At 43.1% G+C, this 20,451-nt stretch overlaps 1 protein-coding gene across 2 annotated transcripts; it reads right to left on the bottom strand.

Moving 5' to 3' along the window:
- Nucleotides 1-820: 820 nt before the first annotated feature.
- On the bottom strand, nucleotides 821-20,274 carry mypn (myopalladin). 2 transcript variants are annotated; one of them, XM_085428716.1, is made up of 21 exons: nucleotides 19,942-20,274; nucleotides 16,837-17,910; nucleotides 13,500-13,675; nucleotides 13,360-13,411; nucleotides 12,805-13,264; nucleotides 12,621-12,695; nucleotides 12,396-12,537; nucleotides 10,962-10,985; nucleotides 10,465-10,581; nucleotides 9,609-10,374; nucleotides 7,866-8,939; nucleotides 7,643-7,775; nucleotides 6,878-6,955; nucleotides 5,465-5,686; nucleotides 5,231-5,380; nucleotides 5,058-5,137; nucleotides 4,671-4,797; nucleotides 4,383-4,590; nucleotides 4,138-4,303; nucleotides 3,759-3,892; nucleotides 821-3,657 (listed from the first exon to the last, which is right to left on the bottom strand). In XM_085428716.1, the coding sequence occupies exons 2-21, from the start codon at nucleotides 17,904-17,906 to the stop codon at nucleotides 3,479-3,481; spliced, it is 5,433 nt and encodes a 1,810-aa protein (XP_085284842.1). In that variant the 5' UTR covers nucleotides 17,907-17,910; nucleotides 19,942-20,274; the 3' UTR covers nucleotides 821-3,478. The 2 variants fall into 2 exon arrangements, with proteins under 2 accessions (XP_085284842.1, XP_085284843.1); XM_085428717.1 differs by lacking the exon at nucleotides 6,878-6,955.
- Nucleotides 20,275-20,451: the final 177 nt, after the last annotated feature.

Genomic DNA, 20,451 nt, shown 5'->3' with positions numbered 1-20,451 from the left:
TGGACTCTTGGCTATAAAGCGATTATTAAGTCACATAAGCCATCGAGAGGAAGCCTTTCACTTAAAATGTAATTGCCTCTGTGCGACGAGAACCATAATCTGAGATTAGCCCGAGGCAACGCGAGTGTAAGTGAGGCCTGTAACCTGAGGGACATTAACAGCACATCAGGGGATTATGACTTTCAAACAATATGGAGCAAGATGGTGTAAAGATTACTGCACCGGTGGAGGATTTTTTTTTGGGGGGGGGGGGGGGGGGGGGGGGTGGCAGCAGTTTATGTTCAGATGTGGAGACTTTTATAATTCTCTTTTAAGGCTTTTTATCAGTGGTAATGAATGAGAGTGTATGGGATGCATTAATGTTCTTTATGTACTTGCGTCTGCATGCGATATAAATAATTGATCTGTTTAGTCGGCCGAGAAAATGAGACAGACAGAATAATTTGTCTGTCTGTCCTTCCCATCTGCCCACGCTGTCATTCAGCAGGTTCCAGTGACACTCAGACTTATTCTGCTGAAACACCTTAATGTCATTTGACTTCAAAATAGCAGTGTTTTCATCACTTTTACACACTTGCACTGTACTTACATGTTTTAATGTACTTCTAGGTAACTATTTTGAGATGAAGTACAGCTAAAACTTATGGAATCAAATATTAAACTTCCATATTTTAATAATCCATCAGTATAATACACTGTGAGCCACATACAGCCCACTGTGATCTTAAGTGGGTCAGTGTAAAGACATTTAAATAAACATTTAATCACTCATATGTCTGAATATATGAAAAATAAGTGCAACAGTAGATCTCATTTGTATTGTATTTATTTTCTTTTTGCTTTTTTTTTTTTTTTTTACCATGGAGAAAAAACAACAACTAACAAACAGAAATTTTTACAGTACATAGTAGAAAACAGGAACTTTTCTGTTACTTAACTATTTCAGTTCATTATTGAATACCAGTTGAGGTCTTTATCAATAGGAAATGCAGTAAAACATGAAAATACAGTTAAAAGTTAAAAATCTACACCCTCTTTCACAATTTCCAAGTTGCCCAGAGGGCCTGATTGGAGTCATTGCTGGGCTTCTTCTGGCCCCTGGGCCTTATGTTTGACACCTCTAATTTACATAATAAGATTGTATTCTTAAAAAAAGGGACTCACTTTTGTTTACAATTCAGCTCTTTTACATGATAACTCTTTTTCTTTAACTGCTGCTTCTGCTGTGTTTTGTTGAGTTTTCTTTCCTGTTGTCATTCTTTGTCAGGAAGGACATGCAGCTCCTGCCACTGTGTATTGACAGGCTCAAAGCTTGGGTGTAGAGGCAGGTTATGAATGATTAATCACTGTTGGAGCCCGAGCATAATGCCGGTCTCTGGTATTGGGTCAAGCACACAAGCTGATGCTGTCTGGTCATTTTGGGATGGACTGGTTAGCTGTGCAGTTAGGCATGTAATCCCATCTACCAGTTGGTTAATTGATTACAGATTGATGCAGTTTGCCAGCTGCTGCTTGTCTTGTCTGAGGGGCTCGTCTCGACGTTGCCCTGCCCTTACGTGCCTTCCACCCTTTTCTTTTTTTGCAGCCCCTCATACGATTGGCTTGTTGGAGCACCGATGGCTCAGCCATGCCCCTCTGTCAAAAGCCATATGTCACATCTGAGGAGTGATTGGTTTGCTCTGAGAGAATCATGCACCCTCAAAAATCCAGATCTCCTCATGGAGAAATAGAGATTAGGGAAGAAAGCGTATGCTTTAGTGCAAGCGAAAGTGTAAGACCAGGTTTAATCTACATTGAGTTAATAAATCTCATTATCAGGATCCACCTTACCTTAAACAAGCAGCTTAAATAAGATTACACTTGCTTTCAGAGGAAATGCTTTGTGTGCTAAACTTCTCCTCAAACACATGTGAGCGCTTATCAAATGTATTTTGTGACAGTTACTTACAAAACTGTGTTCGGCACATTGATGTTACAGTGCAATGAAGACAGTAACAATTATCAGGTTTAACGTATTTTAAAAAACATCACGGCAATATTCATCACGAAATGAGCTGTAAGTGTAACGAATGCAGCTTAAAAAAAATCTAAGAATAAAAAAACAAACAAACAAAAAACCCACAAAACACTTGATTGTTTACTGCTTTACAACACCCACCCACACACAGCACCCAGTTAACAAGTAGGCCTGGCAGCTGGTCAGATGAGGCAGCGAGTATAATTGGGTCACGTAAGGTGAACATAATTTTATGCCTGTTTGAACTCTCATCCTCTATAATTGGACTGATTAGCAATGCTTAATTGGCTTCTGAGCTTTCCCATTTGCCTTGTATTTGGCATCAGTTTAAGCTAATAGGACTCCAATTAGAGCAGAGTCAAAACAGGCTCATAATCGTGAAAGCAAAAAAAAAATAAAAGTGGATTTTAAAGCCCTCTTAGATGAAAATATTTAAATGAACTGTAATCAAACAGACCCGAGAAGGAAATGGAGAAGATGTTTTTTAGGTGCTGTTGAAGCTGTTCCAGCAAAGCAAACACGTCACCCATTTGAATAAATATAACTTCATTCTGAGAAGGAGAAAACTATTTTACAATGTGCAATTTTACATTAGCTGAATGTGTGCCTGCAGTCTTGTTTTTACTTGAATGCTCAGTAGTAATGGCTGCTTTTGTTGTATATGTCAGTGACGCATTTTCAGTCGTTTTCAGACTCATTCCTCTGGGAAACACTTCTTGAACTTTAGTTTGCTTTTAAGCAGATTGATTATCTCACCTGAAATCAAGGCACCGGTGAGCGCTGAACATGGCTGTATAATGACTATGAGAAGAGCCTGCGTGTTTCTTTAGTTATTTCATAGTCTTCATCAGCCGTAGGCAAACATGCACATGAAAAACGTGATGCAAAATGTGATGAACCTGAAGGAAGCACCCCACCCTCCTAGAGCCATTTAAATACACCGATCTAAATGGCACATTCAAACGTCTAATATATACTATAAATAAAAACATACAAGCTACTTTCTATGTAAAGTCTTAAAGAAACTATTGCTACCAATACAGGTATATATGTGATTTGCAGTACAAATACATGGTGCCAGGACCACTCTTTAGTAGAGGACAAAATATTAAGAACAGATCTTCAGCAACCTCGCCATCATAGCCAAGTATGATGTTGACAATAAATCAGATTCATTCAAAAACTTCACGCATGAAACTGAACTCCACTGATGGCTCATGAGCTAAGACTTTGCAAATCTGTTATTTTTTTCTGTAGGTGAAACACTCGTTGTATAACTTGAGTAAATAGGAATGGTGACAAACCCCCACTATCAGTGCTGCATCTTTAACACAATAAATCTCTGCCGTCCTAATCTGAATCAGTCACTTCAAATGCATCACACAAAATCTGCTCAGGTAATCGCTCTCCTCAGAGAGGTCGCAGTATCTGTTTGGAGGGTCCCTCCCCCTGCGCCAGCTCTCACAGTTCTTCGCTCTCCAGTGTGGCCTCCGGTGGGGAGCTGGCGAACAGGATGGGGCTGGTGTCCGACGTGGGGAACACTGACTTGATGTCGAGCCCCTGGCCTGTCAGAGCCGCGTATCGACTTCCTGTTCGTGGAGTTTTCTTCATGGGTGCGGGGATGCTCTGATGCCACTGTGCTAAAGGTGGTAGCTAGCATTACTACACAGAGTGACGTACCCAAAAATGCCGTGGATTTCTTAATAAAAGTGATAGCTACTCAGCTGTACAGAATATTTACCATATATATCAAGTCTGCAGGTGCATGAAATGACTCCAGCCTCGTTTTTTGCTGACACTGTGTACCAGCCTGCATCGTCTTTTGTTGTCGGCTGGATAAGGAGACACACATATCCTGTGGCGTCCTGGGTCATGCTGAGGTAGAGAGATGATAGAGAAATTTGATTCAATTTCAAAAGAGTTTAAAATTTGTTATATGGATTTTGGCTGTGTCTTTTTATTGGACATACAGACAGGAAATTAAGAGAGGAGGAGAAGAGGAAAGCGGGTATAACATTGGAATTAAAGTTGCCAAATTTAACCGCTCAGGCTTCTAAATTCATTTCTAATCAAGCCACGGCTCTGAAACGGTGTCTGAGGGAGTCAGAGTTCTTACTAACCTGATTCGGTCTTTAGTTCTGGGAATAGTCTCGTTGTCTTTTTTCCAGAAGATGACCGGAGGAGGCATACCCACAACGCGACATTCCAGCCTTACTGGAGCTCCCTCAGGAATCCCCATGTTCTGCAGCTTCTCCACAAACTGGGGTGGGTGCTTCCTTTCCTTTTCTAAAACGAATATGTATAATTGAAATGTCCACATTGGGATTGTCAAAAAGCAAAAGTCCCAATCGTATTTGGTCCTTACCCACAACCTGCAGCTCCAGACTGAAGGAGCTCTGCCCTGCTTTATTGCTTGCGATGCAGGTGTATGTGCCGGCGTCTTTCTGAGTGAGAGGGTCAATGACCAGGGAATGGACGCCGTTCTCTCTCACCAGCATCTTGTGGTAAAGGTCTGGATAAACGGGCCTCCCGTTGACCAGCCACATGAGCTCAGGGTTGGGTAGGCCGCTCACCTGGAAAACAGAAACGTGTTACAGTGTGGGGAGGCAATATTCTTCCTGGCTTCAGTGGCACACGGGGATCTCCTGCCTACCTTACAGTCTAGTCTGCACAGTCTTCCCTCATGAGCCATCATGTCCCCTGGAGCCTGGAGGAAGTGAGGTTGAAAAAAGCGCCCCTGACTTTGTTCACCTTCAACTTCCTGTATGCGGTTTCGCACCCTGAAAACGTGGAGGCGATCACAGCATGTTATAGGAAACACACACATGAATCCACTTGGTTTTGTAAATTGCCACTAAGAATAGATCCCAGAATATCAATAACACTATGTTTACTTTTATAGGAATATTTCTGAAAGGTTTATATGTTCCTTTCAAATGCTAAACAGAATGACTTAGATCTACAGTTATAAAGCGCTACCAAACCAATATTACTATCAGAGAGGATAGTCTATATTTGCCTGTTCACCCTGCACACTCACCTCTGAGCATGAATGGGTGTCATTCGGTTTCGGGGAGGTCCCGTTTGGACTATTAAATGACCTGAGCAGCTGATTCGCCCCTGGTGATCAGTGAAATATCACATCACAGCTCAGCTCGAGCAGCTAGAACAAGGTGCTGATAACATGAAGAGGATATAAGTCAGAAGTTTCACCTGTGGATTGGCTACCATGATGGTGTAGTTTCCATCATCGTCACTGGTCGTGGATTCTATGTGTAAAGCACAGGTCCCGTCCCCCTCTCTTATCTTCTTGCAATGGACATTCTTCTTCAGGATCTGCTTGCCATCCTTAAACCAGTAAACCTGATGAGAGCCACAGGTGTGAATGACAAAATCTGAGGTCGAAGTCAGAGATGCTTTTGCATAGCCTAGCTGTTGACCTCTCACCTTTGGTGCCGGGATTCCCACTACTTTACATGAGAAAGTTACAGGCACTCCCTCCATAGCCCTGAAGTTCTTTAGTTTCTTATCAAATATGGGTGCAATGCATTTTCCCGTGGGAACGTCATCGTGCTGCACCTCGTCGTCTGACTCCTCCACCGGCGTCCTCTCCAGGCGGAACTCGATCTCGCTCATTAACCTTTGCTCAAAACTGGACACTTTATACTCCTAGTGGAGGAGAAGCACGACATAAATATAGTTACAACAGTCATACTGCTGCATGGACCGTGTCCCCTGTTTGCTCACACAGACTGGCCTGACAATAAATGGCTACAGTAACATGCACACCTGATACACAGAAACCACAACTCAGGGAGATAAGAGAGGTTTGCAGTAATCGGCAACATGAGACAACGTGCATCTCAAAACTCAAACCTCATAATAAAAAAAGATGCAGACTTTAAACCAGTTGTTGAAAGACCACACAGCAGCATCTGGGAGCACCAGGTTAAAAAAAACAAAAAAAACAACAACACCTAAGCTAAATAAAAAGGCTTATCTAACCTAATCACAAAAACTGAGGGTAAAACAGAGAACAGAGGAAGATGAGGTGTGTGAAATTTCATGGTAATATGTATGTTTTTAAAAGTAGAAGTGTTACTGAGGAAACACTGAGAGGAAGGAATTTTTTTACTCATGAAGAAAAGGCTGCAAAATATAGTTTTCCAAAATAGGAAAACAATATTTTGAATCTTTTTTGAATTTGAACCCCTTTAATTGGATTATTATTATTATTCTCATCACCATCATTCGTGCAGGTTGTGCGCTGTATTAGTTAATATAAGCGTGAATGCTGGATTAGAGATATTAAGGAAACTAGATAAGTAGATGACCAGGGGTGCACATAAGTGGGCCGCAGGTGCGCATGCGCTGTCAAAATAAAAGATTCGCACCAGATAAGAAGTTGCAACGCGCGTTTGCATACATATAAAAGGCACTGTTTTTGTCCGCTAGAGTGGGATTTTCACGGCATATTCTGCATCAAATCTCTGTGCGTTCATCATTTGTTTGAAGCCAGCTCACCTCCTGCAACCACTTGTCCGAGAATACGTGCTTCTTTTGTGGTTCGGACTCCTTCTGACATTTCTTTGGAGGTGGAGGAAAACCAAAAAAATTGCTTGAAGGAGCTTGCTTCTTTGACATCTTTAAGAGTTCTAAACAAATGTCTGTCCTCCTTCAGAAAATCTTATGTACGCAAACGCGCGTTGCAACTTCTTATCTGGAGCGCGTCTTTTATTTTGACATCTGCGGACCACTTATGTGCACTCCTGTAGATGACAGTATCCTAAGTTGTGTCTGAAACATAAGTATAACCCATACAGCCTCGAGCAAAGCAGTGCTTGGGTCGGGTCCGTGTACCTCATCATAGTTAATGACAGTAGCGGCAGTGTTTGGTCCAAGGGGCCTGCTCGCTGTTTTCCCCTCATTACTCAGCTTCTATGAAAGGACAGGGATGGATGAAGAACACCAAAGACACACAAACCCTACATACAAACACAGAGTGATGGAATAACGCACAAGCTGTTATTATTAGCATGCAGAGGTTGTTAGGCTACACTGACACCAGAAGATGAATGACAGTTAATGACTGGGGGAGGCAATGATTGCACTGCTCTGTATTCATCATTTCCAAAAACACTGGAATGCTGTGCAATAAAAACACAATGTAATCCTTCAAAAATCATGTAAACCCTTTATTTCATTTAAAAAGGGACGATGTATAACAGTATTTGAAAGTTTAAACATTTGATGTGTCGTCTTAAATAAAGGGTTTAATGATCAGCGGATTAGCTACATTTGCATTTTACGCTGCATCACAATTGTTGTTTTTTTGGAAATGAGGTTTCGTATAAATGTCTCCATCAACAAGATGTGAGAATGCAGCACAGTCACTGGTTAATACTCGATAAAATATGATCTTTAAAAGTATTAAAAACTCTATTGCAATTATTGATCACATACTAATATTTTAAACCGATGAGCGGGTGATCCAGTGGAGGCGAGAGAAACCACCGGATTCACCTGTTGGGCTAAGAAAAATCTTTTTGCTGATGCGCCGTTCTATTTTCTTCACCACTTCATCAGTACAAAATAGGCAGGCAAGCCACAGAGACCACCTAGTACCTGCTGATGTACAAAATGTGGAGTGTCGTCTTTAACTCGAAGCTTCTTCTCGATGTCGAGGAGGATAATTTCTCTGCTCTCGCGGATGGCTTCAGCTGACGGAGGGCGGATCTTCAGTGCCTTCTTTTGAAGCCTGAGTAAACAGAGGGCAAAAAACAGAACACATGGCAGAACGTGTGACAGTCACATTTGCATTAGCAGTCGTTTGTCAGACACGGCATACCCTAACGGAGCTCCCTTGGGCAGGCCCATTGAGTTGGTGGGCTGGCTCGGGGTCAGGGATGGCAGGACGGAGCTGAGGAAGGCGACGGGGTTTTGGATGGGACTCGGGGTGGAGCTGCTGGAGGTGGGAGAAGAAGCCTGAGGGGGTGACTGGGCTCTTAGGACGAACAAGCTATGCACTGACCCCGGTGTAGGCGAGGATACGAGAGACGATGGGCTGGTGGGAGACTTGAGCACCCTTGTGGGGAAAATCCTGGGTGGTGGGGAGAGGGGTGGGAGGAGAGTAGGGGAGCTAGCCGTGGAGGAGTTGAGCTCAGCAGCCAGCTCGTGTAATAGTGGTACTGGTGACTCTGTTGGGGAAGGACTCCTGACCGGTGAGAGGGTCTGAGCGGTTACAAACTCTTTAGGTCGGATGTAGTTGAAGGAGTGTGAGGTAGGTGTGAGATTCATGAGGGAGGCGTGGGTGCTTCTTAGAAGAGGAGCCGGGGACGTGATCTGCTGCAAGGCCGGGGTCGAATCTGTAGAAACCGTGTTGAGCTTTGGTGCAGGCGGAGAGCAAAACTGGGCTGTGGGTGCAGTTTTGGCAAAAGATGCAGGGGACAGGTTAATATGGGAGGCATGGATGGTGTTCATCTGGGTTACAGGTGCTGTACTGAGAGAAGGGGCGGAGTTTAGCTGTGGGGCAGGTGGAGGGGAGGTCACCAGTGAGGATTTCATATGCTGTGGAAGTGAAGGAGGAGAGCTCAAAAGGGAAGCTTGGGAAGTGTTAAGAAAAGGTGAAAAGGTGGTGTTGAGTGCTGCAGCAGACGTTGATCCTGGCGCATGTGGGGTGGTGGTCACTGGAGGTGCGGAGTGGGGGGTTTGCTGAAGGGCTGATGTAGTATGTAAAGGTGGCACATGCGGTATTCTTGGAGACCACAGTGGAGCTTCAGGGGAGGTCTGGACTCCGGGCTGGATTTGGGTCTGGTACGGTGGGTGAGACTGAGGCTGGATGGGGGTTTGCGTTTCTGGTTCAGTCTCCTGCTGCTGCTCCATGAGGACCTGGTTGTGCAGGATCTGGAGCTGAGCTGGGTCCCTGTTGATCAAACAGACACAAAATCAAAGAACCAAAACTATACATGGTGAAGACGAGAGAGGCTCAGTGCATCCAGCATCCAGCAGAATACTCTGCCCTTTTATGGACTACCAACAAGCAGCCCATAAACAACACAGACCGAGCTTTAGATACACTGAGCTTTCAGTGAAAACAAAATGTTTGCCTCTTTTGTAACCATGAAATGACTGCAAATTGGCTCACAATAAATTATTTGTCATGTTTATCTGTGTTTTAGCCTGTGAAGAAAAAGAAAAGCTAAATCATAGAACAGGATGTGATTTACAGCATTATTAGAAGTAACCGATCAACATAAATGCACAGAAGCAAACTTACAAATAGAAAACGCCATCCTTTGTCTTAGAAAGTCTGAAGGTCCACATTTGAAGTCCGAATGCATTCATTTATGAACTGAAAGGATTAGAGCTGCTATCTGAGCGAGTGGAGGAGGAACCACCCACCTCTTCATTTCATAATACAGCCCATCAAACACACTTCAACACAGACTTCAAAGTTTGACCGAATTTGGGTAAATAATGAACAAAATCTCCATCTGAGCGCATGTTTTTTTTCATCATGTTGTACTGTTGCCAACAACGCACTTTTTCAAAATTCAGCAACGTGTTGTTGCTTTCTTTTTGCTCTACTCACAGTTTAGGCTTAGCCAGCACTGGTGGTGGTTCTTTGCTGAGTGATGCCTCAGTGATGTCTTCATCAAAGGGACTAGATGTGTCACTTTGTTCACCCTCGTCATCCTCAGGCAGTTTGAAGTGCACACGCCGGCCTGCTCTGGAGTTGGTTCGTGAGTCTTTGTGGTTTGTAAGGTTGCCTGTCTTTAGGCAGGAGTTGGGTGGAGGATCAGGTAAGGGAACCACAACAGGGCTCCCGTTCTGATGGGCTGGGGTCCCCTTAACTTTGGAACTGATGTCAGGAGATGTCGCTGAAGATCTGGACAACTCCTGCTGTGCTGAAGTCTCAGCTGCAGATGGAGAAGTAAAGGATTTCGGATATGAGAAAATTTTTCTGGCACCATGTGCTCCACTGGATCCTAGAAGGTCCTTGTGTGAGAGAGGATCTAAATTTGGGGTGCTGGTGCTGTGAGAGTTCAAGCAGGAGCTGCTGCTCAGGCTGGAGGGCTCCAGATTGAGCAGGCTGGTGCGGAGGGGGTCGGGACGCAACATGCTAGAGTTGTGAGGGTCTAGACGAAGGCTGCTAGTGTTTAAGGGGTCCAGGCGTAAGGTGCTAGAGACGAGTGGGTCAAGACGAATGGTGCTGGAGTGCGGCTTAATGCTGCTGGTTATAACAACCTCTGGTTGAGGTTTTACAGCAGGAGCTGATGGGGAAAGTTCTTGAACTTGACTTGGCTCCACTATTAAACTGCTTGAAGACCTCACATGGTTGCTGTTGCTGCCATTGCCTGAGGAGAACCAGCAACACACATACAGAAATTTCAATAAGGATAGAAATGTGAAAGCTGTTGACTTTTAAAGCCAAAGAGAGGTGTTACCTTTGACCCTGAGTGCAGCACTGCTAGATACGGTTCCATACTTGTTGTTTGCTGTACATGTGAACACCCCCGAATCTTCAGGAAAGACCTCAGCAATGACCAAAGTGCATATTTCCTCTAGAGGTAAAGAGAAAAAACGTGGCATGCAATCAAGTCGGATATTCTATAGCTGCACCCCAGCGATTTCTCAAAGTGTTTAAGTGCAGAAAAGAAAGATACATGACTCTTGTTTCAGCAGTGAGAATCTACGTGCAGCTAAGGCTGTTTGAAGTGATCTGCAATGGTGATTTGACACAGGATGGGAGGCTACCTTATATGGTCCAGATTCAAGGAAAAGCAGCCCTGGCTTATGTAGAGGGGAAGAGCAGGAGCTTGAGCCAAGGACTATAAACACTTCAACAGAGGAATATGTACACACTGCAGCATCGTATACAGGCAGGCAGCTGCTATGGTGCAGTCAACACTTGTATTTTTGACAGACTGAATGAAATATGTACCTGAATCAGCTGGAGATCTGGGCTCTGAAATAGAAGCAAGTATCAAAATCATTATGAAACCAGGGGGGAGAAGCTCATGTTATTGTTAATGAATTTTTTGGAGACTCATTATTAGCAATCATTTCCAAAATATTTAAATACTCATGATGGTGAATTCCACATGCAGAGATGTATACACGTATACACAATCTGAGCTTTAAAATCTGTTAATGCAATATAAAGATTTAGGACCTGGAGCTTATGAAATTAACCCTTGGACAATTTTTTAATACAGTACTGTGCAAATGTCTTGACTCACCCCTCATTTCTTTATATTTTGTTTCTAAAGAGGCAGACATTCTTGTAATATTCTTGTAAGTAATCTTAAGCAATACTTCTCCAGGCTTTCTGAAGGTATTTCAATTTTTTCTTTGGACATTGGCTACGTATTCATTCATTTTCAGTTCAGTCCTTGTAGAAGAAGTCAAAACAGTTTTTTAGGTTTGTAAAGTCGTTTAACGCTGACCTATGAATCATTCAAGCATAAAAAGGTAGCTAACTCGAGGGATGAACCAGTTTTGTGTCCACATGTAACTTAGCAAGTAATCAATTTTAAAACCAACAAAGTGATTTCCAAAAAGCTAGAAGTCGAAAACTTGAAATGACTTGGCATTGTATGCATTACGTTCTTGAAAATTTGAGGAACCTAGACATGTAGAGGATAAAAGAATTGAAAAAAAAACAACCCCCAACTATGTAAAGCTCCTGAATGGGATGGGAAAGTCAGAAAGTCCTGACATAAGACCTGAGAAATACATTTGGCTCTTGATCCATCTATTATCAAGAATCCATTTTCAAGGAAGGGAAACAGGCTGAGGTATGCCAGATTACACAAGAACTGGTGTGAAAATTTGTGACAACGGGTATTATGGAGTGATGGATTCAAATTTGAAAGTCAAATCTTTGCCAAATTATGTGGAGGACATCTTGAAGTACAAGAGTGATTGTCTACAGCCATCTGTAAAACACGACCAACGCTCTGTCATAGTTTGCAGCTGTATCTCAGTCAGTGGTGTTGGAGAGCCTGTCAAAACTGATGAAACTACAAATGCTAAAAAGCACCGACAGAGCCTGATGCACCCTGCAATCTTCTGGAAATCCTCTGATGGGCTTCATTTTTCAGCATGACAAAAATCCTAAACACACTGCCAATGTAGTAAAAACACACCTGGCTAGAAAAATCAGTCATGGATCGGCCTCCCCAGAGCCTCAAAATCAATATTGTGGGATCATCTTGACACAGAGCAGAACAAAAAGTGACCCCTCTGTTTTTCTTTACATAGTTTGTTTCCATATATATTTGCATGTTTCAGTAAATTACTGTATCTATTTCCCATTTTCCCAGAAAAATCTAAAGAAATATGGAGAAACTTGAGATTTTTGCAAAGAACTTACTTTTCTGCAGGATCCTGAAATCAGGCGAGTCCTCCATGATTTTTCCTTCTCTGTACCAGTCCACTCGAGGTGACGGCACCCCTTTCACACGACACTCTAGCACCACCAGCTGGCCTTCTGATGCAATGAGGTCCTGTAGGCTCTGATGGAACAAAACCAGCTTCAAGTTAAATCCCTTAACAAGCAGTATTGTACAGAAAAGCCTCGTTCTGAGAGAAAAGTTACCTTCGTGAAGACAGGGGCAGCCATAATGGGTTGCCCGTTTAATCCTTGTGGAGAGCTGTGGTTGGGAGTTGGACTCTGAAGATGGAAAAAAAGTCCAAAAAAAAGGGGGGGATGGATCAAATTATATAAACTTAAACTAAAATAAAGAATATGTAGTGAAAGGAAAACCTTTGAGGTATTCTACCTCAGCCTGGGGTGTTTGTGCTGGAGGTGACAGGACAGGCACTACAGAGTTTAAAGGCTGTGACGTAGCTGTTGTTGAAGCCGTGTGTTGCAGCTGTGGAGTAGATATGACTGGGACAGATGCTGACGCCCCTTGGGCTTCTCTAAGTTCTGAATCACCTGTTGAAACAGGAAACACCTGCACAGACAGCACAGATGTTTCCTCCTGAGCAGGATGTGCTGCTGATGCCACAGATTCTTCTGATAACTCTGAGACTGGAAGTATAGCAGCAGATGTCCGGATTGGTAGAAGAGGTTCAGATGCTGTTTGAGCAGCCACTGGAGGCGAGAGCTGCTCCTCTGGTTGTTCCTCGGGGGCCGCTGCAGTCTGGGATGACACGCTCTCCTCCTCCTCTGGAGGGAAGGTTTCATTTACAGATGACGGTAAAGATGGGGATGACTTTGGTTGGTTTCTCTGCAGCCTTTAAAAATCACAAAAGAAAGAGGTGTTTGTTTCGTTTAGTGTTGATAACTCTTGTTGGTGGGTGACGATAACGACAACGGGGCAGGAACTCACTGGGCTACATGTTCAAAGTGCGGTTCCACATCAGAATCGGAAGATGAGGCACCTGTGACATTGAACAGGAAGGTGTGTATCAATAAAGAAGTTGAAGTGCGGTATATTAAGGTGTCAAAAAGGAGGAAAGAAGCGATCACCTTCTACGTAGATCTCAGCTGACGTGGAGTCGGTACCGTAGCAGTTAGACGCAAAGCACGAGTAGCGCCCGGTATCCTCCTCGAATGCCTCTGCAATAATCAGAGAGTGCTGCTCACCACTGGTGATGATTTGAATGTCAGGGCTGTTCTCCAGCTCCTTTCCCTCACAGAACCACCTATCGAAGACAAACAAGGTAAACTGATCAGCGGTGAGTTTCTTCCATCTCCGTGACAGTTTTCTTTTGTTTCTTTTTTGCCAACAAAGCCAATCATTACAGGACAATCCCAGCGAGCTTTAAATTTGGTGCGTTTCTCTGTTTATTCAGATTTTTCTTTAACTTGATTTTTTTTCTAGTAGAAGTAAAAACATCTGTTTCCATTATAGTCATGTTCATTTTTGTTTTAAACGCAGTTTAGTTTGATTTCTTTTTTATTAACCTGCTGACACTGTTTCTACCAGCCTGGCCTCTTTCCCACTTCCCTAGTTGTGTTTCTGGCTCGGTAGCATTCAGCAGAGTTGCGCAGGCCTGGAGGGAAATGTTTTGACGAGCATGCCCAAACCTTTTCCCTGTAAGAGAAGAAGCAGCAGCTTGCCGTGCCACTTCAAACGCTGTTTCTATTCACTGCTGATGTTGTCATGACAAGGAGCACAAAACAGTTAGCATCATTTACTTTAACATCAACGAGTTAAAATAATGAAACGCAACCAAATATGATTTTTTTTTTAAATTTGTTTATGACTTGATGAGAGAGGTGTTTAGATGCAAGGGAGCTTACAGCAGGTCTGAGTCCTAAAGCCAATCATCAGTACTGCAGTTTAAAATGTTATGTTATTAATAGCAAAAAAATGTATTTTAACAAATGTAAAACTTAAAAAAAAAATGGCAGAAAACCCTTCCAGCACAACTAGTACTGCACAGCCTTCTTAGAGCACGAGTAGACAGGAGCTGTACTTGGCAACAGTCTATTTTTTTGTCATTGTAAAACTATAATAACTTCTTCCTCTAACTTCTTCCCCTGCTGGCCAGCAACATATGCAGCAGCCTCTGTGTCAGCGTACATCTATTTTGAGGAGATGAGGCACTGATGCTTTATAAAATCGAGCCAATAAACAAAGAGGAATGGGGAGCTGATGTGTTGCTCTCTGGAAACGCGTCACCACATAGTCCTAATTCATATCATAGCGATTACGCTGAGATTATGGATCATCTGCTTCGCTTTTTCTGTTCAGTATGCAGGCTCTGATGTCCCCCGCCGCTGTAGCTGAAGATTTCCAGAGGGCGAAAACACAAACCAGCGCTAAAGGGATGTTCCTGATTCTCGAATGCAGGACGGGCTGGAATGTGTACTGCCTGTGTCCTGTCTGAGCAGAGCTTTGTCACTCTCAGTGAGTAAGAGTCTAAATTGAAAGCATGAGTGGCAGAGGAGGTGGCTTGTCTGTGGGCCAAAGACCCTTGCTTTCTGCACCTGTCTGGGATATTTTCCCTCTGAAGATCAGAACGAGAGAGGAGATTCCCTCATGAACCCCGGGGTCTCTGACTGGCTGACGTAACCACATACGCACAAAGCTAAACATAGACTCAGGATGCACACAATGCTACAACCTGACATATCAGAGAGAGCACACCACTGAAAACAGATGGAAAATATAAGCCTCACAACTCCATTTTGACTCATTTAATTCAGACACGGTAACAGCTACGTCAGACAAAAACACACTTAATTAAATGAGCTCTGTGTTAACACAGAAAGTAGACTTGTAAGTAGAAACTGTTAAAACACACCTCAGATCTTCAGAAATGTACATCTGTGAGACACTGGGGCACACACAACAAAACATATAAAATTATCCACTTGGGAGAAACTGTAAATCATCTTACCAAAGTCTTCACACTTCTGTCAAGAGCTCAGTTCCATTATCAGACACGACTGCAGCTCACATTTCCAGCCCAGTCTAAAAATGGCTGAGAGCTACATTCTCCCTGGACAAGTATAAGGTAGTGGCTCAACAATGTGCAGCGGGGCTAACAAGCCCATGCCCCCTATAGTCAGACACCTCAGCGGGTTAAAGCTGCTCACATACGATTCACATAAAACAGATCAAACAAAACAGCCATGAAAACACCATGTGGCAATTATTATTATGACGCCTCTTTAAAAATGTCTAAACTTTTGTTACAGGAGGCCTTTAACTGAATGTGGTAAAAGGTGTAAATTGTTCTTAAATTCTAGCCTTTTTATTTTCAGTGTAGTTTTTAATGATTTATAATTTGTATGACTGCTCATCTTAAAAGGAGAATGCCTCGTGCGGTTATCATTTACTCCCCCGACGACACATAAATCGACACAAACGCTCACTCGTATGGTTCAGAATCAGCTGTCGGCCGTCATCACATGTCACTTCTGTCTGCATCTCCGAATAAACCTCTGCGCCATTCATCCAGAGTTACAACCTAAATGACTTTGTAATTTAGAGACGGGCTCTGACGACAGGTAACCAAAATATGTCTTTTAAAATAAATATATAAATCACATCAGAAAAGACCGTTTTCATCTTTTGCATTTGATCAGCAAAGAATACAGAGTTATACATGCTGATCAGGACATTTCATTGTTACATACATAGGTGCCAATACATGTATGAAATGTTAATATTATCAGGTGCTGGACTCTAGTATGCATATGTATAACTGTGTGCAGTGTTTAAAAAGCATGGGCATACCATTAATTCATTATTTTATCTACCAAATAAAATATATATATTTAAAAAATAACATATTAAAGTGTATTTCCTTCACCATGATGACCCCTTGTGGAGAAGGAACAGCCGAAAGTAGCTTTTCTCCATATAAATGAAGGCTAGCTGAAGAGGATTAGGCCCGCAGAACCCCCCCCCAAACTTTTACCTTTGTAATAAATGTCTGTTGCAATACTTAAACATGGTTACATTTTTAAAAATCATTATATTGTGCAGTAAAAGCTTAAGATATATTTTTATGTACCAAATGCAAAATCACTAACCTAATGCTGCAAAATAAATGTAGTGGAGTAGAAAGTTTGATATTTGCTGCTGAACAGTAGTGAAGAAGAAGAAGTACAAAGTAACATTGTATCACTTGTGTTCTCATGCTATGTACTCACTACTCAAAAAAAATCTTTCAGCCGAATTAGACCCTTGTGTGTGCTGCTAAAAGTCCACTGGGATGCTTCTGTTGAGGAAAACCAACAGCACATTGAGCTTTTACAAACACTGCATTTGAAAAAAATGTGTAGAGTCTGAAACAGATATTGTGTCCTGCAAAACAAAGAATAACTTAATGATGACTTATGATCTTACCGGACTTCAGGCAGAGGGAGTCCTCTAACAATGCAGTCCAACCGGACCTTGGTGCCCTCAGAAACCTCCCTGCTTTTCAGTTTCTGGATGAAGCGAGGCGGTTCACACACAGGCTCTGCTGGATATGGAGTTTCTGTTAAGGCAAAGCTTTGAGGCTCTTCCTCCGCCTCCTGGAGCACAGAGTCACACTGGTGCTCCTCAGTAATCGAGCAGTCCTGAAACTCCACATGTCCTGTCTCAGAACCCAGCTGGGCAACTGGTTGGTGTGTAACGGGAGGGCTGGGTGTCTCCTTCTCCACCTCCATGGACATGACTGCGCGCTCCCGGTTGTCAGCGACGAGGGGATAAGTTGTCCCATCGTTCTGGCTCTTGTTTGGGATCCTGCTCCTGTGGGCTTTGCAGGCTCTCGGGCGTATCCGTTTGGAGCTGTTGGCCTTGAACAGAGAGGACAGCTCCTCAATGAAGTCAGCTGCCTTATTGAGGAACTCCTTCTTGGACTGGGTCTCCACACCGTAAGGGGCATTTCTTGCTGACCTGTTATAGTCTTGGAATCCTTCACCAAAGTCCCTGCTGCTCCTGATCACATTGTCCTGCCGTGTGGATGCTTTGTGCATCTTTCTGTCAGATGTGAAATTTTCCGGCTGAGTGAGGGGCACAGTTGAGGGGGAAGCAGAAGGAGCATTAGAGGGGTTAGAGATGGGAACAGAACTGGGTGTGGATGAAGAAACTGAGGGTGAGGAGATTCTGGACGGGGTAGATGGCGTGACAGAGGCTTTGACCTCTGCCCTCTCCTCACGAGGCTCGTGTCCGATGGCCTGGCGGGCCAGGTTCACGCTCTTATCCAGTTCCTCCTGGCTGAGGAAGGCTGAAAGGTCTGGAAACTGGGGGTCACTGTGGCCAATAGTGTCCTCCGCCTTGCCTTTGAGTGACCCGTAGATCTGAATGCGAGAGGACGAAGCGTCTGAGCGGCTCATCTCGCTGTGGCGCTGCTGGGCTGTGGCTTCTGCCAGGTAACTCTCCCTTAAGAGCTGAGACAGCGACGGTGGCTGGTCAATGCTGTTCTCTTGCATGTTGCTAAAATAAACACAAGATTTAATTTAAAAAGTATGAAAGTAAAAACATTCATGTAGGCTTTCGGGCTTAATGTGATCCTCTGCAGGTTTATAGAATAATTTCCTGCCCCCTCCTCTTAAATAAGTCATTAACAAACGTGAAAGAAACAAGACACCCTGCACACTTGTGTGTAGCTGATCCACATGAATGTAAATCAGTGAATGTCAGCAGAGTGAAATGTCACAAACAAATACATTTTGACGTGATCAGCTTCTATCCTAATGCAGTCAGTGGTGTGATTACGCATCCTGTGTGATCTGAGATTGAAAATATTTAAACAGCTGTGGATGGAAATCTAACTCCTGAGGACAAACTAATGCAAAACATCAATTTGCTGACTTCAAGCATTTAGAAAAGTTGCTGCTTGACAATCAGCACTCAGTTGTCAGAATAACTCCTTATGTACAAACAAATCCAGTCCTGATTAAAATCTGCGACAAACATATATTATAGTGGCTCATTTCCTCCATATTTTAATTCTTGGACACTAATGGAGTAGCTTGGGATTTTTCACATGTCATTGATCTTATAAGGCGCCTCGGTATAGCGCCTCAATTCACCTTCTGTTTGAAACAAGGCATTTTCACTCCCGTCCTTCTTTATTTAATCCAACTTTCTGATTCGCTGCCCCTCATCACCCTCTGTTTTTCTACAAGTGACTCAGTATGACGTCAGAGAGGAGTATATTCTTATGGTTATCTCAGGCACTCTGGCCACTATCTGAAACTGAATGCTTTTAAAGCAATTGGAAGCTTGAGTGTTTGGACTCATGATGATTACTTATTTCAGTAACTTTGGCCATGTTTAATAAACAGTATATATGACATGTATATCCTTGATTTACAGTTTTATTTTATTCTATTCTATCTCAATCAAAAGATGCCAAAACATGAAAATTAACTGTTTCTCTTTTGACTTTTGTTAGATAGTGATAGCTATTGAATTTTCTATTTCCACTAATTAATGACACTGAGTTAACAGTTTATCAAGAAACTAACTGGATTCCCAGCGAGTAAACAGTAAATCTGAGAAATCATTCATGGTTCTTTAGGTCTCTGACAGGTTTATCAGATCTTTATGTTCAGAAGCTGATGTCTTGTTTCAATGCTTTTTGTCTGCGTCGTGTGTTAAGGAGTCAGTAAAAACTATACAGTGATAATTATCTGAGCTTTAACTCTCGCTACTGCAGTTTTGTTTGAACAATGCCTTGTGAAATATTTGGCACGCAGTCAGAACATGAATGCAGAGCCCGGGGTTAAAAGCAGAGATATGTAATAAAAATAGCTTTTTATTTTAGCCTAAATTCAGCCTCGACAGGGTATCAGGTTCATGTGCTGTCACCAGATCTGAGAGACACAGGCAGGCTTTTTTACCCCCCTGACCACCTCAGATCAACATTTTTATGAGGTTTAGATTTTGCAGCGCTTTCTGACACCATGCATGAGCAAGTTATTGAATGCAGACATGAGATAGGGTACACATATGCCACTGACACTCAAATCAGTGCAATTAGGAGAGACAGCGATGCCCTTCCAACAGACCTGAAGCTGCAGCTGTTGTGTACATTTATCCTTTGCAAACAGGCTCCAAGCCTACCAAGTCATATCTAATAATAGCGAGGGGTCAGTTTACTGAAGGGAAATCAACAAAAAGAAAAAAAGAAAAGAAAAGCAGCAGCAATGCACCTGTGGGCTCTTGCTATCATAAGTTTGATCATTAATCAAGTTACACAAACACTACTATAATTATCATAAGTGTGGCACTGCTGAGTGAGATGACACACATGAACAGACCCCTTGACTAAACACAACAGTCCACACAGGTTAAGCTCATTGGATTAAACAGGAACGTATGGTCCAAACAGAAACAGATTAAAGCTTGTCTGAGGCTCAGTGTCAGTGTTTCTGAGGCTATACACAGCATCTGAGGCTGATGCCAACAGACGTCAACGAGATGCATGAACAATTAAATTAGGGGCCGGTGTGTTTTTACCTTCAGAATAAACCCAGCTGGCCCCTGTGGAAGGACTAGTAAATCCTCAGAGTGCACCTGTGCTGAAAGGGGGCCGATTCCAGTCTTCAGGCTCCTGCCACCCAGGAAAATCTCAGACACCGGCAGCTGCTCGGCCTTCCCTCTTTTCTTGCTGAGAATTAACCTTGAAGTTTACAGGAAAATGTGGAGCCGGGCAGCTACGGTAACCTGTCACCAGTAAAAGTAGCAACATTTGTCAGTGCAATAGTGGCAGGTTATTTTGGGGGAGGCCTTGCCCATGTGGCTGGGTGGTGTCCCTCCTTATTGGTCATGGGGAGCTGTGCTGTAGGGATTCCTCCTCCTGTGGTTCATCGCAGACCTCCGTACTACAGAATTAGAAGCCCCTTGGCGAACCTTTCTCACTCACACAAACACACACTGACACACTCGTGTGAACCCTGCAGATGAGCAGATAAAAATCTATTTCCAAACAGAATTTGCATTAGATAAAGAAACGACAACAGTAAGCGT

The sequence above is a fragment of the Rhamphochromis longiceps genome, linkage group LG13 (genome assembly GCF_057381845.1).
Source record: "Rhamphochromis longiceps isolate RC_006_pf linkage group LG13, R_longiceps_female_GT1.1, whole genome shotgun sequence".
NCBI classification, from domain to species: domain Eukaryota; kingdom Metazoa; phylum Chordata; class Actinopteri; order Cichliformes; family Cichlidae; genus Rhamphochromis; species Rhamphochromis longiceps.
This window is presented reverse-complemented; position numbering and strand designations above follow the sequence as displayed.